Here is an 18041-nt window from a genome sequence, read left to right as displayed (position 1 = left end):
AGATTGAGTATAAATAAATACATATCAAGATTGAGTAGCATTTTCTTTATGTAGAGAAGAAGCATAAGGGCAACTACTACCAAACAACACATAGTAAGGCAAAAGAGGATATAAACCTACCCTTTTACATGATCCATTGCAACATAGTATTGTATCAGAACATTTCCTCAATGTCAAAGCTTACGAGGTTGCAGTCAGCACCGACGTAGAAATCATGAATTCATATAAGAATCACGTCGGTAAAGAAAGTTCCTAGCTAGTTATATTCACAAAATAGTAGCAAATGAATGGAATACTAATCCATATAGTTTTCATCCACAAAGACTAGAATATATGCACAGATTTGTACCAGATGATTGAGGTTTGTCATCTCTAAGTCAAATACAGTTAACAAAACTCTCTAGTCACAAAATCTCTTAGCCCCATGACAAGAAAAACAAAGGAGGCAAGGAATGCACCAAATACTACAAAACAGAAAAAAAAAAATATGGGGGTGAAGGAGGATTGAAATTGTATTTTCTATTAATAATCAAGTCTGGATTATGCACCAAACCACTACAAAATAGAAAAACAATACTTTAATAATGAGATTGCAATAACTTACGGATATTAGTTCATGGTATCAGGGGTAATAACATATGGTTTGCTGGAACGTCATTGAAAAATGGATGACCTAGTGTCTCTCCTAGAGTTATCCTTTGAAGTGGAACTAACTGAAGCATACGCTGCAAAATAGTTCAAATTTAGGGGATTTCAAAGATATGATGCTAAATGAACAAATAAATGAAACTTACATTTAACAAGTCACGTCCCTGCCCATCAATGTTCACAAAGAGCACTTCTTGCTGATTTAGCAACTCCTCGTGTGCATATGGAAAGTGTCTCCCGGTGAGCACTTGGGCAAATATGGCGCCAAGAGACCATACATCGCTGGCAGGCGTGCACTCAGCTCTTCCCCAAATCTCGAGTGGATCATAAGACCCGTGAAGTCTCTACAAACAAATTGTACAAAATTTCAATATAGACTATAAATAATGGCTAAATATAGAAATAAAGTTATCATTTGGAAACTTACTGCGAAATTTGGACTATGCGCGTGACTAAGACCACCAATAGTAATGTTGATATTCTCCAAGTCTACGAATAGATGCCCCGGTCGCAAATTGCCATGCACCAAGTCACATCCATGGATGTATGACAAGGTTTGAATGGCTTGTGCTAGAAGCACCTACAAAATAAAAGAAATATCAATTTGAGAAAACACATATGCATATGTTATACATCTTCTAGATAGAGTACTTACTTTGATCAAACTTTTACTCATTGCATTACCAAGCTCTCTTATGCATTTTCCCAAATCATATGCCATGTATGACATTATAATTGAGGAATAATGAGGGTGAAGATTAAGTGCAATCGTCCTAAAAAAAATATTTGTATCAAAAAATGGAGACATATATGTACATATGTACGAAATAAACATTACCTTATGATCCTAGGATGGTTCAATGATCGGAGGATCGTGTACTCCCTTTGCGTTTTGACAATCATTTCAAATCTGTCGCCAAGGGAACCTGGATTTCTAACGACTTTTATCGCTACTAATGCAAAAGTCGTACTAATGCAAAAACAATGCCAAAATAACTTCCTTTACTAACGAAAGTCGGATTTAAAGCTTGGAGAACTGCCTAACCCCTTTGCGTGTATATACAGCCATTTCAATTCTACCGCCAAGGGAACCCGAACCTCTGACAACTTTCACCGGTACCATAGTTATCCTTTGAAGTGGCACTAACTGAAGCATACGCTGCAAAATAGTTCACATTTAGGGGATTTCAAAGACATGATGCTAAATGAATAAATAAATGAAACTTACATTTAACAAGTCACGTCCCTGCCCATCAATGTTCACAAAGAGCACTTCTTGCTGATTTAGCAACTCCTCGTGTGCATATGGAAAGTGTCTCCCGGTGAGCACTTGGGCAAATATGGCGCCAAGAGACCATACATCGCTGGCAGGCGTGAACTCAGCTCTTCCCCAAATCTCGAGTGGATCATAAGACCCGTGAAGTCTCTACAAACAAATTGTACAAAATTTCAATATAGACTATAAATAATGGCTAAATATAGAAATAAAGTTATCATTTGGAAACTTACTGCGAAATTTGGACTATGCGCGTGACTAAGACCACCAATAGTAATGTTGATATTCTCCAAGTCTACGAATAGATGCTCCGGTCGCAAATTGTCATGCACCAAGTCACATCCATGGATGTATGACAAGGCTTGAATGGCTTGTGCTAGAAGCACCTACAAAATAAAAGAAATATCAATTTGAGAAAACACATATGCATATGTTATACATCTTCTAGATAGAGTACTTACTTTGATCAAACTTTTACTCATTGCATTACCAAGCTCTCTTATGCATTTTCCCAAATCATATGCCATGTATGACATTATAATTGAGGAATAATGAGGGTGTAGATCAAGTGCAATCGCCCTGCAAAAAATATTTGCATCAAAAAATGGAGACATATATGTACATATGTACGAAATAAACATTACCTTATGATCCTAGGATGGTTCAATGATCGGAGGATCGTGTACTCCCTTTGCGTTTTGACAATCATTTCAAATCTGTCGCCAAGGGAACCTGGATTTCTAACGACTTTTATCGCTACTAATGCAAAAGTCGTACTAATGCAAAAACAATGCCAAAATAACTTCCTTTACTAACGAAAGTCGGATTTAAAGCTTGGAGAACTGCCTAACCCCTTTGCGTGTATATACAGCCATTTCAATTCTACCGCCAAGGGAACCCGAACCTCCGACAACTTTCACTGGTACCATATCGATAGTCGTATTATCTAGGCATCGAACAATGCCAGAATAATTTCCTTTTCTAACGAAAGTCGGATTTAAAGCTTGGAAAACTGCATACTCCCTTTGCGTATTTACAACCATTTCAATTTTGTCGCCAAAGGAACCCGAACCTCCGACAACTTTCACCGGTACCATATCGATGGTCGTATTATCTAGGCATCGGGCAATGCCAGAATAACTTCCTTTTCTAACGAAAGTTGAATTTAAAGCTTGGAGAACTGCCTACTCCATTTGTGTATTTATAGCCATTTCAATTCTGGCGCCAAGGGAACCCGGACCTCCGACAACTTTCACCGGTACCACATCGATAGTCGTATTATCTAGGCATCGGACAATGCCAGAATAACTTCCCTTTTCTAACGAAAGTCGGATTTAAAGCTTGGAGAACTGCCTACTCCCTTTGCGTATTTACAACCATTTCAATTTTGTCGCCAAAGGAACCCGAACCTCCGACAACTTTCATCGGTACTATATCGATAGCCGTATTATCTAGGCATCGGACAATGCCAGAATAACTTCATTTTCTAACGAAAGTCGGATTTACATACTAAAATTGCAAAATATATAAATGTTAAAATTTATACAAAAGAAAAACAATACAAATTTATAGAAATGACTGATAGTTTGAACATAAATAAATACTTAGTATGTATTTTCTAGCTATTAATACAAATGGAAAATTACTAACCCGTGCATTATTCCAACCAGCAACGGGTTGTTCGCTGCAAAAGAAACACACCCAATGCATTAGCAATCCACTAGGAATAATAAGAAAAGATAATAAAACAATATCAAATCATTTATGTTGAAACATTAAATACATTGCTCAAAAATATAAATGAAATCATTAGACAGTCAACATTAGGTAAATTTCTCCTTATTCATTACCTAATACACAAATAAAAGAATTGTCATGTGCATACTATTTATACACATAATAAAAAAAACTATAATTCTATATTTCAACATCAAGTAAACTTTCCTAATACATTATCTAATATACAGATAAAAAAATTGCCAATTAGACACTATTTATAAGCATAATAAGTTTTTTTATTTGCTAAAAAATCTCCTAAAATTATAAAGATAATCTCGAAATTTTCTTCCTTTTTAGCATAATACATAGAATAGAACAGATCTAAGATAATGGGAAGGCTAAAAATGCGAGTGTCTCTAATGTGCCAATGCTACTGAGCAACAAGTTGAACAACTTAGAAATGTGAGCATATTTTCACTGAAAGTTTTTTATAAATTTCATTATTGTTACAAATATAAAAAAAAAGTTTCCCCTTAAAAGTTTCAAAACACTTACAAAAATACAAAATCATCCATGAGAAGTGTTGTTCGAGCTGCATACGGCGGAGTTGATCAATCCACCAAAAAAACAAGACGTGAGTTCCATGACAAATACCGAGTCGAGCTACATTAGCCCAAACCCTTTCTTCGCGGTTCGATTTTAAGTTAATTGCTATTTGATTTTAAGTTAATTGTTGTTTTATTTTAAGTCAATTTACTTATTTGTCCCTGTTAATGTTAAGTAAGTTGTTTGATTTATCCTTTGGGCCCGATAGGCCGCCCATCATACCATAATATTTATCAACTAAATTGCATATTGTATCGAAGGGTTATGATCAATTGCTAACTAATTAATAATCTCAAATTAATATTAAATCTTCGTCATTGAATTAAGAGATCTAGTGGTTGAAATGATGTCAAGTGGATTATATTTTAAATTTTAAAAATTATTAATTACATTTAAAGTATATTAATGTCAATTCTTACGTACTGTGGTTAAAACTAAACAATTTCTCTATCCTCAAAATCATCTTAAAACTTTAAATTTATGTAACTCTTTCGATTTAAATTATTTTTGCATAAAAAATATACCAAATTAAAAGTAATTTCATAAGAGTTTTAACGAGATCTCAATTGCATATGTTCCAATGATGATCGGATAATGAAGTTTTATAATTTTGATTTCAATTTTCGTATATGTTGAAAGCAGATTTTATATGCATCAAAAAATTCAATATAATAATCAACAAAAAATTAAATACTGTGTTGCAAATATTATTATTATGATTTGTATTATTTAATCCTTCTTTCGTTTGGGAGATCCAAGTTGAGCATAACTTTTGTGGATGTTCAAAGATGGTAAATCCACATGCTTGATTTAACCTAACCACAGATGATTTTTCCATAAAAAGGAAACGTCAAATAACTACAATTTAGCTCCTTGAACACTAAATATTTGCAAGATAAAAGCATAAATAAACTAAAAACATTTTCAGGAGGGATACAACAATGGTACCAAAATTTTCAGAAACTAAGGGAAAAGGGGGCAGCTGAGACACCATTGTGAGTAAATTAGAGAATTAGGAGCTTTTGATGTCTGTGCTGATCGATGAGACGCATACAGGCTGCATTAGGAAAGTCTTTGCCCAGATGTAGTTGTCAGTTGTCCACTCGAAATCATCGTACAATACTTCTAGAATTCGGTTTTGTCAAGGCTTCAACCAGCCTGAACATCCATCGATCTAGCATTCCTGCAACATTGAAAACAACCATCAGCTCTAAGGTTTCAGATTTCAATGATAGTAATTGTATCATTATTGATAGGAGTACAAAAAATGGACATGATGTAAATAGAAAAAATCTTATTGGGGGCTGAGGTCTGCAAGATACTAGCATGAGATGGAGACTCGGTTTCAAAAAATCGACCATTCTCATAATATACCTACAGCAGTGTTAAGAGGCATACATGAACGTAGTAAGACAATCAGGGAAACAAACGGAACAAACCTGTTAAGGCAAATGTGCCACCGAGTACTGCGCAAAGACGCGTAATGAAGTGGAGAAAGCTACGACGTTCTTCCCTAATTGTCACCGTAATTGGTGACAGGTCATACAGGAAGTAAACAGCTGCATCAAACAATGCAATATGAGCCTCAAACAGCATTGCACAGAAAAGAACGAAGGATCCAAAAAATGTAGAAACCATTCTTGAAATCGAGGACAAATTACCAGGCCATGCTCTATCATGCTCATGGATTGGAGAAAAGTACTCAGTGACAGAGAATTGATTTGTGGGTAAAACTTCCTTTGAAATATACTTGTATTCAGTTGGGACAATCTACATCGTCAGAAAAGGAATCATTTCAAAACTTTTAAGTAATTTCAAGTTGATTAACGTGTGACATATATCCCCCACATCAGAACATACACCTACAAGAGCCGAAAAAAGGGTGTGGGGAATGATAGGCCTGAATTAGTAAAAGTTAAGCAACTCAGTATCAGGAATTATGTTTGAATGCAATGTACATCAGTCTGTAGCTAGCACAGATGTATCTTCTAGGAATCAGACCATGGAAGATAATTATATTTTTAACATTGACAAAATGAGAAGACCTTCCCATTGCCCCCCCCCCAAAACACTATTACAAACAGACAAACAGAGAGTCAAAGCTGATAATATGTTAATAAAAGGGGGAAGTAGGTGGCCCGTGGGATACGTATACAACAAGCATTCTCAGATCAAAATACCAATCCATGCGAACTGTTGTTTCTTGTCATATTGATTTCCCTTAATGTCAAATTAAGTTCCCACACGATATTAGGATTCTGCTGCATATTAACCCATCTAAAAACCATTTTACCATTGCATATAGACTACATTATTACGTATGTTCTCACAATCTTGTGATTATAGCACTATACAGCAGGATAGCATTATGCATATGATGTAAATGCACTCAAATCTTTTCCTCATTTTTTACTGATGCTTGTTTCTATCTTTAATTCATTATTTTGTTTCTTGTCAAAATAAAAAATACATTATAGTTTCATTATAGCTGAAAGAAGACGAACCTTGATGTAATACTTGAATGTTCCGCTTGATCCATGTAAGATTCTGGATGTGCCATCAAGCGGGTTCTCTATACCAGGATATTTGGGTCCAAAGGACAAGTCGTGAATTATATGACTCACATTGACATGAGAAGAACCTTCAAAAATCTGCAGGAAAGAAATAGATGCCATATAAATTTATTATATGGCAGAAAGTTCAAAAATGAAGTTTCACAGTTATTAAACTAAGAAAGACATAAGCCTGAGGAGAAGGACAATGGCTCCAAAAACATTACCATTTACCAGTCCAAGGAAAAGAAAGTCCTATAAAAAATTAGAAGCTAAGTGTTTTGATTGGTGAACGCCATAACTGCTTTACTAAGCCTAGCATAGACCTTGATTTGATGGAGATCAAGATAAGCAATTGCAACTATGAGCTTCCATTCAGTGGTGATATTGCAGCAGGCTCCGAGGGAGAAGATGGTTGTTATGAGTTTTTTAGCATGTCATTCATCTAAATGAGACATGAGATAGCTAAGTAACAAATTCACTCTAATTCACAGATTTCCTCTCTACACGAACCTTTTAGTTGAGTCAAGTCTATCAGCCTTATAGTTCTCTTGTTAGTAGTGCTTGTGAATATTAGTCAAGCCCCATTTTGTGGCTTATGTTGCTGATAATGGTAATAACTGTGGATTATCTTAGAGGACATCATTACCAAATTTTTCCATCCAATATAAACAGTCCAATAAATATTGTGAGAAGTAACACTTCAGGCACACTTCTGAGTCTTTATTATGAAACTACAAATGCCATAACGTGGAGAAGATAAATAGTTAAATACACACACGTGCACATATACGCATAAGAAGATGCAGGAGCTTACTTTCTGTGCGACAAAAATGTTCAATCCATGGACTGAGATATGGAAGTTTCCAGCAACTCTTTGCACATCTAGAACACCATACACCTGCGACAGACCAAGAACTAAGGATAAAAGTGGGAAAACAACAAGCAGGGGCCAAACATCGGAAACCTTGCCCACACACCCTCTTTATTACTATATTCAATGGTGTAAAAATTAACGACAAATTAGGTTATTCCCCATGGCTATAGTGCTCATGCAAGCACGTCGAATTTGCTGAAGAAAATATAAGAAAGATCACATAAAGTTTAAATAGGACAAGAGCATACCCGGCAACCTTCCCCATTAGCCATTGCATGCTTCACCTTCTTAATCATTTCTTCAGCTTCTTCATCAAGATTGTGGAGTTTGAATTTATGGTCGGGCTCCTCATGGTGATCCTTGTGGTCATCTTTGTGGTCATCTGATCACAAAGATCACAATAAAAGTTCAACAATTTTAGCAAAAATTTTATATAGTAACAAGATTCAGGATCTACATTATAATATTACTATCTATAAGAAGTGGAATGAATAAAACATGATTAACATCTAAAACCCAAGCACAAACTGTCATAGACTCATAGCATAACAACAAGGTCAGACGGACCTATCATAGTAGCTTTTTAAAGCAGTGATTTCATAAATAAAATAGACTGGTAAGTGGTAACGTCATAATAATTCAAGCACAAACTTTTGGGAGAGACAAAAGAGCGGAGGAAAAGTGACCAAACATTTTCCAAGAAACATTATACAAATAAGCATTAAGGAAAGAAAATAACTAAATATAGCTATAATAAAAGAGATTAATTTACGATGAACTAACCATGACCATGAGTAACATGTCCCTTCTCAACAAGGTCGTTTAAATACTCCGTGCCAATAATCTGGCCATTGTGATTCAAGCGAAGCTGCAGTAAACATTCATGTCAGCGAACTGGTGAATAAGTGTGCCAACTTTTACAACATCCTCTTTGCTTACATAGTAGCATAACATGGCCCCGTAACTTGTTAACAAGTTAATGAAATAACCAAATCGACCTACCTTCCATATATTTGTGTCAAGATCAACTTCATGCTTTCCTGACATATCGATTGCATCTACACTAAGCACTGAGTGACCAAGTAAATCTTCATTAGATAAAAGTTCTACTTAAGGGCAGTTGAGGAGAATATATTGAAAACAGAGATTAAAAAAAACTAACCATCACATGGCAAAGATGGAAATGTCATATTTATATGGATCGGAAGTGTTTCTCCACGTTTTAAGTCTACTGACATCTGCCAAGGTCCAAAATGTCATGTTTAACCATTAGCCAATAAAGTTAACTATATCCGGTCGAGCTATACTCGGTTCAGAAAATGTAGAAACAAGACGAGAACACTAAACAATTTATGGAGATGTAAACTGACCTGATGTACTGTATATGTCGAGAGATAATAAGTCAACTCATGCACGAACAAAGTTGCCATGATTACCAGTCCAACAATAGACACTAATGAGAAACATGAAATGGTCAAAAGTTAGTGGCGAACCTATCATCCCATTCTAAAGGAGTTAACTCAACAATCATTAAGCGTACATCGATACTATTTTTCAGATGCATAGGCATAAGTTAAAGCCTACAAGTGAACCGCTTATGGTGCAGCTCAATATGAGAGACTATAAAAAATTAAACATACTCATTGCTACCACATCATTCACCCTTATCAAAATTAACTAACCTAATAAGAAAATAATACTTGTGACACCTTCTAGATCAAGCTATAAAACACGAGGCCTCAAAGAAATCGGGCATAAAGATAGTTCACAACCTTAGCTGACCAGAAGCACCACTAACTACGATAAGAAATCTATCGCGTTGCCCATTATAGCATCAAATGAAAATTTACAGGAGACGGTTGTCCCATCGGTCCGTTGCTCCAACCAACTACGTTAAAATGCATTACAAATCAAATTCGAACACTATTTTCCAACAATCCCTGATCACAAAGCCTTGATTTGCATACTAACACGAACTCATTTACGGCCAGGGATAGCAAATTCCACAGCAACACAGCTCTCATTGTTCAGTTCAATGAGTGATTGCATTTTACAGGAAAAACATGAAGCAATCTCACGGAAGCGGATAAAACGAATCAAAAATATTAAAAACAGCAAGGCTGGATATTTTGATTTTTCGATTGAGAAAAGATGGAAAATCGCGCACCAAAGGCTCCGGATTTTGTCTTTTGCAGCAGATGGTCCTCGGGTCTGGGGAACGCATCGATGCTTCTAAGCGCCTGCTTGAAATTACCCATCTTTTTCAGCTTTCCTCGATGTCTTATCAGCCCTAATTTTCCTCCACGATCAAGCGATCATAGAATCCCCAATCTACAACACAACAGAAAATTGCAAAAACTAAAATAAGAAAATGAGGAATTCAACATAATACGATTCCGATAATCAATGAATTGTGAATGTATTGCTTAGATTCGTTGTGCAGAGAGAGAGAGAGATCACCTTGAGAAATTGGAGGAAGCTGAGAAATTTGCGCCTGCAATGAGCAAATTGACAAATATATGTTGCGAGTCAAAACAGGACTACCAATGAAAAACCTTAGAACCAAATCCAATGTCATAATTATAATTATAAAAAGAATAATATATTCTAGTAATTAATATATTTGTGTTTATGGTATTTTTTTTTAGTTTTTCTATTTTCGCTTTCCATTCTCCATCTTGTAGTAGAAAATATATTTTGTTTTTTCGAGAGTTTTTAAGTCAAAATCAGTAAAAACATTTGAGCTATAGTTCAATGCATTATGAGTCTATTAATTTGTAACAATCAACTTATTTTCCCGGAATTGTTTTCAATCGATGACATTGTTTCCGATTAAGTATTTCAGCTGAAAGAAGCTTAATTCGTGTGAGATGTTCAAATTGCGGTTGATGCATAGCAAAATTGAAATAGGTTTTGGCAATTGGCAAAGTTGATGACAATTTAGATTGCACTGAGTATTTTTAATTTTGATTGCTGGTATTTATCCGATCTTTTCCCTTTCAATGGGATATGAATCAAATTGTAGGAATTATTCGTCTTAGTAAACAATGAATTGCCTCTTAAGATACTGTTATACTTTCCTGGAGTTGTTTTTGTTATTCGATGGCATTGTTTTGGATTAAGTACTTCAGCTGAAAGAAGCTGAATTCATATGAGATGTTCAAATTGCGGTTGATGCAGTAAAATTGAAATAGGTTGTTGCATTTGGCAAAGTTGATGACACTGTATATTGCTGAAATGTTGCTTCTTCCATTCAGGGTGAATTTAATTTTCATAATTGATTATGCATGATTGAGTATTTTTGTTTTGATTGCTAGTTTTTTCTCCAATCCTATTCCTTTCAATGGTAATATCCCAAAGTTCTAATCTGTCTTAGTAAATTAATGATTTGAGATGACTTTGATCCCCTAGTCTAAACAATCCTCGTGAAAGGCAATGTGTTTTGTAATATTGGAGTCGATTGAAAAGAAGCTGTTCGTACTTTTTCCTGTGAAGAAAGGTGAGGGTTTGAACTTTGTGGAAGAGTTGAACATTTATGTAGGCAATAGCGTAGGTTGCAACGAATTCTCCGATGACACACTAAAGTTTGTTGTGGAGTAGAGTTTCAGTTCACTAGAAAGTGCCGCTTGTCAGCTTGTGTTTGAATTAAAATCAGATTTTGAGAAATTTGTTTGAACCAACAAAGCAGATTTCTTTGCTGCATTTGTGCCATAATGATAGAAGTGGTGTTACCTTCAATCATTTGAGTCGTCATATATTTACTGATGCTTCCATCATCATCGACTGAATTAAGCAAACCAATTGTAAACTTCTGAGATTTAAGTTCGTAGTCACATAAGCTTTTCAAGAATATTGAATATTCTTTTATATGTAAGTTTGGGCTCAGTGAGCTATTGTTACAATTATGTATCTGCTTTTATGATAAACAGGACTTGAGTGATGAAACGGAAGATGGTAGAATGCTCCCTTCTCTTGGATACAAATGGTGCTTGATAATCTCTTACGATGGCACCCGTTTTTCAGGTGACCCTTACTTTGTTTTATTCTCATCTTAAACTTTCCTTTCTGGTTTTCTTGATTTCTGCCACTGTATGAATCATTTGATTCTTGATTTTAACCTTCAAGCTTGTCATGGACTTAATGTTGTAGTTGACATGTTTCGGTGGTATTGAGTTCAAATTCCTCTCTCTTAACACTTGGCTGTCCTTTTTTTATTGTAGGATGGCAATATCAAACGTCAACCCCAACTGTACAATGTTTACTGGAAGAGGCGCTAATCCGAATTACAAAATTAGAACGTGATCACCTCTGCGTTGTTGGTGCAGGCCGAACAGATGCAGGAGTCCATGCCTGGGGTCAGGTCTCTTTTCTTTTATGCATATCTCATCAATACAAAACATTATTCTTCGAAAAAAAATTGACTTAGAATGATTTTTTACACAGGTGGCACACTTCACCACACCTTTCAATTATGACTGCTTGGCTGCTGTTCACAAAGCACTAAATGGTCTTCTCCCTCCCGATATCAGAATCAGAGAGATGAGATCCGTCCCACCTGAATTTCACGCGCGCTTTTCTGTTACAAGCAAGATTTACAATTACAGAATTTACAACGACACCATCATGGATCCATTTCTGAGGCTCCATGTGTACCACAGTACTTATAAACTCAATCCTGCTGCTATGAGGGATGCTGCAAAGCATTTTGTAGGGAAGCATGACTTCTCTGCTTTTGCTAATACTTCGCGCAATGATAGGATACCGAATCCGGTCAAGAATATCTTCCGCTTTGATGTGATTGAGACGGTACTGCTTGATTCCCCACTAATTTTGCCTCCTTGTATCTTTTCTGGAATGAACATAAAGTATTGTCGGCCTAGTAAAATAGATCATATAGAAAATTTATCTTGGCATCGTTTGCTTCTCAATTTCAAGCACCAAATTGTTAGAACGAATATAGTATGAGACTACTTGCATACAAAGTTCATTACGGCTATAGCTTTCAAATTACAATATCTGGAGCATTGATTCTTCAATATCTTTGCTTTATTCTGTTTGCTTCAGTTTCTTTGATGATCGTTTTGCTATAACGAGGCTTAACCAACCTCTGTTTTGCAGGGACCTGTGTTGCACCTTGAAGTCGAAGGAACAGGTTTTCTATACAGACAAGTTCGGAATATGGTAACACTGCGTTTATAACTTCTATGTGTCTTTAATCTGTTGGATTCTGTTAGAAATGACCCAACTCGTTTGGCCTTTAACAGTCATTGTTGCTTCTCATCCTATTGCAGGTTGCGTTGTTGCTTCAAGTCGGGAGAGAGGCCGTTCCACCTGACATCGTCTCCAAGATCTTGGCATCTCGTGACAGGAAGGAGTTGGCCAAATTTACCTTGGCAGTTCCTCCTCATGGTTTGTGCCTTCATGCTGTCAACTACAACGAGGATCATCTTCAACTTCCCACGGGTTGCCCTGCAACGAGCCGGGGTAGGCACCATACTATAAGCAAATGTAAGCTCCCATACTATTGATCAACACACATTCTTGAATTGAGGGAGTTAATTGATGCAACCTGGATTCTTGAAAGTGTGTATGTGCATATTTGTGTGCTTTATCTCTAATTTGATTTTATACAATACTAATGGTGTGAGAACTTTTATGATTCAATCGAGAAATCGATTTATAGTATTGATCAAAATTTTCAACTAGAAAATGATCATTTTTAGCATACTGTAATAAATTATGACGGGTAGATAAGGACCCATGAAATCAAACACAAATATACAAATAATATACTCCTAGAAAAAAGTTTTTTTAATCCAATAAAAAAAAATAGAAATATAATAGGGATATTGGTCCCTAAAACCATGAACTTTGGTAAAAAAATTTGGTTTTCACCACGAACTTTAAAATTAGTGTAGAATATCGCAAATTTTGCATTTTATTTGGTATTTCCCACGGCATGTCTATCACCCTATTTAACTGACTTACGAGACTTTTTTTTATCATACTTGACACAATTAAATCAATGTGTTTTTCTACGTGACTTTTTATTATACTTGTTATGAACTTAAAAAAGTGATTTAAAATAGTACCATAAAACGTATCACGGTTGCCCAAATAAGATTATGAAAATATCTTATTTAGGTCGATTTGGAAAATTCAAAACAAAGTGCAAAGTTTGTGATATTTTACGCTAATTTAAATGTTTGTGAAAAATACTAGATTTTGGCCAAAATTTGTGATTTTAGACTAATATCCCAATATAATATTGTATCGAGGATCTATAGTGTGATTAAAATTTGAATATTTTTTTTGAATATTTGTTCAGTCTGAACGGATCTGAATTTTTTAAAAAAAAAATCTAAAATCGAGTAAAATATTTTATTCAAGCGTAATATTTAAATTAAAATTAATCCGAAACAAAAAAACTTGCTCCAATATAAATAAAATGATCCAAAAATTGAATTAAATTTGATATTTCGATTTCATTTAGTCAGATTTTTCAGATTACAGATATTTTATCTGTCTTTGTCATATGCATAAGTATATATGTTCGGATAATTTCCACTAATTAACTGGCGCCAGTTAAAACACAGCACAACTAAGCATGATTACTTTCCTTAAATGAACGTAGTTATCACGCAAAGATATAAAAACCCCCAATTTAGAAGACAAAATCAACACTTTCTTCTTCGTTAATCGCTCTTTTCACACTCCTAAGCCAGCTGCCGACGAGCAATCGCCGCCGCAGATTAGTTCAAAAACCGCCTCCTCGCCGCCGTGGACCGGAACATATGCAAAAGCAGCTGCAGCCAATAATTTTAGAGGGAATAAATAAAGGTAGCATTAAAATAGAATAAAATCATTTTCCAATCAACTCCATTTTCAACTCTCATTGCCCTGTTATTTCTCTTTCCACTTTACCAAACCTAATCCTCTTCCACGACTCCAGTTCAAAATCAAAATTCCTCTTTATTTTATGCTTTTTTGAATAAAATAGCTGCTGAAGTAGTCGCGCTGACATTGATTGTTTTTTAAAATCAAAAAGCTATATGCGACGAAGCAGGGGGTGTTGTTGAGGGAGGAGATGATGTGCGTTTCGTGTTGAGGTGTGGATGGATGGTCGGTGAGTAGTTTGATTGGGGAAAGCAGCGGAAATGGTGGTGCGGAAGGTGGGGAAGTATGAGGTGGGGCGGACGATTGGGGAAGGGACATTTGCGAAGGTGAAGTTCGCGCAGAACACGGAGACTGGGGAGAGCGTCGCCATGAAAGTCCTCGATCGGTCCACGATAATCAAGCACAAGATGATTGAACAGGTTGCTCTCTGTTTCTGTGCTCTGTTTTTACTTTGTTGTGCATTGATGAGATTTGGACTTACTTGAATAATTGGTGCTGAAATTTTGGGAGAAATGTGAGTTGTAGATTCGGTTATTAGTATTATTATTATTCAATTTTATATTGGGTTGGATTATTGGTTTGAATTCGAGGTTGAGAGATGTGGATTTGATCTGACTGAGTTAGTAAATTTGAAGGAGGTTCTGATTGAGTAGAGGTGAACGGGATTTACCTTTCTGGTTTTTGTGATCATTTTGTTATTGCTTTGTTGAGTAAAAGATTTATGTCTTTGAAATTCTAGTTAATAGTGAAGCATAGGTTAACAGCATATATATCTTTGCTCAAAGGATCCGAACGTGTTTTGTGCAAATATTGGAAAAAAGAAGCCATCCGAAGAGCTCGTTTGTTAGGAACTGAGAGACTCTTCGGAGTTCATGGCATTTTATCTTGCGTTAACTTGAGAAATTTATTCTTGTGATTTTCATTTTGCAGATAAAGCGGGAGATATATATAATGAAGCGTGTAAGACATCCCTATGTTGTTCGTTTACATGAGGTATGCTTAAACCAAGCATTGTTAGTTCTATTGTCAGAGTAGTTTGATTATGTATTGTTTGGCACAAATATAAACTTGAATCTCCCTGTTAGGTCATAGCAAGCCGTACAAAGATATATATCATACTGGAGTTCATCACGGGTGGTGAATTGTTCGATAAAATTGTGAGTCCATGTACCTAGATACATTGCACTTCAAGAAATTTTTGTTTGGTATAGTCATTTAGCCAATGTCGCTGGTGTTGATGTGGAAATGTCTCTCGCAGGTTCACCATGGAAGACTTAGTGAATCTGAAGCTCGAAGATACTTCCAGCAGCTAATTGATGGTGTTGATTATTGCCACAGTAAGGGAGTGTATCACAGAGACTTAAAGGTATTACTTATTTCCTGTAAAATTGAAATCTTACAATTATTTTCTAAAAATTAAATATTGACTTCCTTTTACTTGTTCGCAGCCTGAAAATCTGTTGCTTGATTCCCAAGGAAATCTAAAGATCTCTGATTTTGGGCTTAGTGCCTTGCCCGCAGAAGTAAGATTTTGCTTAAGTTTCTGCATTTTATACCATGTGTTCAGGTTGCTACTGTTCTAATATTATTTTTTGTCTTTAGGGAGTCACCCTTCTCCGCACAACTTGTGGTACTCCTAATTATGTTGCACCAGAGGTAAGTCATATTAATATAGAGATTTATCTTTGAAATTTAATGTGCATTAATAAGAGGATATTTACTTTTATTTGTGTGGTGTGAGTTGTAGGTTCTTAGTCATAAAGGCTACCATGGTGCTTTAGCTGATATCTGGTCATGTGGGGTCATCCTCTATGTTCTGATGGCTGGGTATTTGCCGTTTGATGAGCTTGATTTGACAACATTATACGGGAAGGTATTTAACCATAATCTTATGACAATGCCTTTACTCATGGACCATGGTTTAGCTATCGATGCACAAGAACAACAGTTTTACTGGCGTTTGTATACAAGATATTTTAGGGAAAATATACATACATAATTTTCTAACTTTTTCAATTCCTTTTTCAGATTGATAATGCAGATTTTTCTTGTCCATCGTGGTTCCCAGTTGGAGCAAAATCCTTGATCCAGCGGATTTTAGACCCGAATCCTGAAACTGTAAAATAAATAGTTTACGTCCTTACTGGAACTGACTGTTCTCATTAAATATACTCATATCGGGGCTAACTCTCATATTTCATGGATGATATCCTGCAGCGCATTCGAATTGAAGAGATCAGAAATGATGAGTGGTTTCAAAAGAATTATAATCCTGTTGGACTTTCAGAAGCTGAAGACATTGATTTGGATGATATTAATGCTGCTTTTGATGATCCCGAGGTCAGTGAGGCTTTTTTTGGATCTTGGGTTTTAGACAGAAATAGAATAAAGCAAATAGTCTTATTTTTTTAAAAAGAAACACATGAAAAAATTATTTGTGAATATTATTTCAAGACATACTAGATTGCATATATAAGGGCAAAGAATTGATGTTCTTACATGAAAATTATGTCTATTTTTGTGACTGGAATAGGGCAAAATTGATAATCTTACATTACATATATATATGGCTTCGAGAGACTGATTTTTTGTAGCTTTTCATGGGTCCCTAGCTAATGATCCTTCTACAAATGTTTTCTGTTGTAGGAAGAAATGCCTAATGAGCAATGTGTGAATAATGATGATATGGGGCCTCTAGATCTCAATGCATTTGACTTGATTATTCTTTCTCAAGGGTTAAATCTTTCAGCCTTGTTTGATCGCAGGGAGGTAATGTGAATATCATCTTGTGCTGTACCCTTCACTGTATTTTAATTTGTCAATGCTGCTAAAAGCTCCGAAATTTGAAGTATCTTTCTCTATGTTGCACTCTGTACCACATTGGTGCTTCTAGCTTGTCGATTCAGTAATTTCACCAGCTTGGATTTAATGTCTGACCTGCATTGCCAGGATTCCCTGAAACATCAAACACGATTTGTTTCTCAAAAACCGGCAAAGGTTGCCCTGTCAAGCATGGAAGTTGTTGCTCAGTCAATGGGTTTCAAGACGCACATCCGAAATTACAAGGTGAAAATGAAATCGATTAATTTCCAATTGATCTTCTGTTTTCGTTGCTGTTATACCTGCCGCAGAAATGCATCAGAGCATTGTTCTGACTTAATTTTGTCACTTCTGGGAACGTGACTGGGTTATGTAGATGAGAGTTGAAGGTCTATCTGCTAATAAGACTTCACATTTCTCCGTGATAATGGAGGTAGATCTACTCCCATTCTTTCTTCTCATCCTAATATCTTCTTCACAACCATCCCAACAATTCCAACTCTTTGTTAACAGATCTTTCAAGTTGCGCCACCGTTCATCATGGTTGACATCCAGAAAGCAGCTGGAGACGCCGAGGAGTATCTGAAGGTTTCCTTCTCCTCCCTATATTTTACCTAACTCTCTGCATATTGTAAATAGGTAAAGA

The 18041-nt window shown here is 35.7% G+C and overlaps 4 protein-coding genes across 5 annotated transcripts; 2 read left to right on the top strand and 2 right to left on the bottom strand.

Moving 5' to 3' along the window:
• Positions 1-614: 614 nt before the first annotated feature.
• On the bottom strand, positions 615-3021 carry LOC125224500 (cyclin-dependent kinase 3-like). Its single transcript, XM_048127908.1, has 9 exons — positions 2829-3021; positions 2569-2656; positions 2386-2503; positions 2158-2310; positions 1877-2074; positions 1712-1807; positions 1076-1228; positions 795-992; positions 615-725 (listed from the first exon to the last, which is right to left on the bottom strand). Exons 1-9 carry the CDS (start codon positions 3019-3021, stop codon positions 615-617), a joined length of 1308 nt encoding a protein of 435 aa, XP_047983865.1.
• Positions 3022-5058: 2037 nt separating this feature from the next.
• Positions 5059-10236, bottom strand: LOC125217970 (endoplasmic reticulum-Golgi intermediate compartment protein 3). Its single transcript, XM_048119553.1, has 12 exons — positions 10139-10236; positions 9846-10009; positions 9049-9131; positions 8841-8916; positions 8681-8748; positions 8462-8546; positions 7927-8060; positions 7619-7702; positions 6754-6900; positions 5911-6019; positions 5689-5808; positions 5059-5432 (listed from the first exon to the last, which is right to left on the bottom strand). Exons 2-12 carry the CDS (start codon positions 9934-9936, stop codon positions 5359-5361), a joined length of 1071 nt encoding a protein of 356 aa, XP_047975510.1. The 5' UTR covers positions 9937-10009; positions 10139-10236; the 3' UTR covers positions 5059-5358.
• Positions 10237-11605: 1369 nt separating this feature from the next.
• Positions 11606-13311, top strand: LOC125222920 (tRNA pseudouridine synthase A 1). 2 transcript variants are annotated; one of them, XM_048125811.1, is made up of 5 exons: positions 11606-11701; positions 11899-12033; positions 12122-12484; positions 12797-12859; positions 12970-13311. In XM_048125811.1, the coding sequence occupies exons 2-5, from the start codon at positions 12013-12015 to the stop codon at positions 13204-13206; spliced, it is 684 nt and encodes a 227-aa protein (XP_047981768.1). In that variant the 5' UTR covers positions 11606-11701; positions 11899-12012; the 3' UTR covers positions 13207-13311. The 2 variants fall into 2 exon arrangements, with proteins under 2 accessions (XP_047981768.1, XP_047981767.1); XM_048125810.1 differs by having other exon boundaries at positions 11612-11701; positions 11899-12038.
• A 1021-nt stretch (positions 13312-14332) lies between these two features.
• LOC125222919 (CBL-interacting serine/threonine-protein kinase 8) lies at positions 14333-18039 on the top strand. Its single transcript, XM_048125809.1, has 14 exons — positions 14333-14518; positions 14727-14994; positions 15506-15568; positions 15661-15732; positions 15834-15941; positions 16024-16098; positions 16178-16231; positions 16323-16448; positions 16604-16693; positions 16793-16915; positions 17222-17344; positions 17525-17641; positions 17772-17828; positions 17909-18039. The coding sequence occupies exons 2-14, from the start codon at positions 14836-14838 to the stop codon at positions 18011-18013; spliced, it is 1272 nt and encodes a 423-aa protein (XP_047981766.1). The 5' UTR covers positions 14333-14518; positions 14727-14835; the 3' UTR covers positions 18014-18039.
• The last annotated feature ends 2 nt before the right edge of the window (positions 18040-18041 follow it).

Source organism: Salvia hispanica, chromosome 4 (genome assembly GCF_023119035.1).
Source record: "Salvia hispanica cultivar TCC Black 2014 chromosome 4, UniMelb_Shisp_WGS_1.0, whole genome shotgun sequence".
In the NCBI taxonomy this organism is placed as follows: Eukaryota; Viridiplantae; Streptophyta; class Magnoliopsida; order Lamiales; family Lamiaceae; genus Salvia; species Salvia hispanica.
Note: the sequence above shows the minus strand (reverse complement) of the source record. Positions and strands in the feature narration are given on the sequence as shown.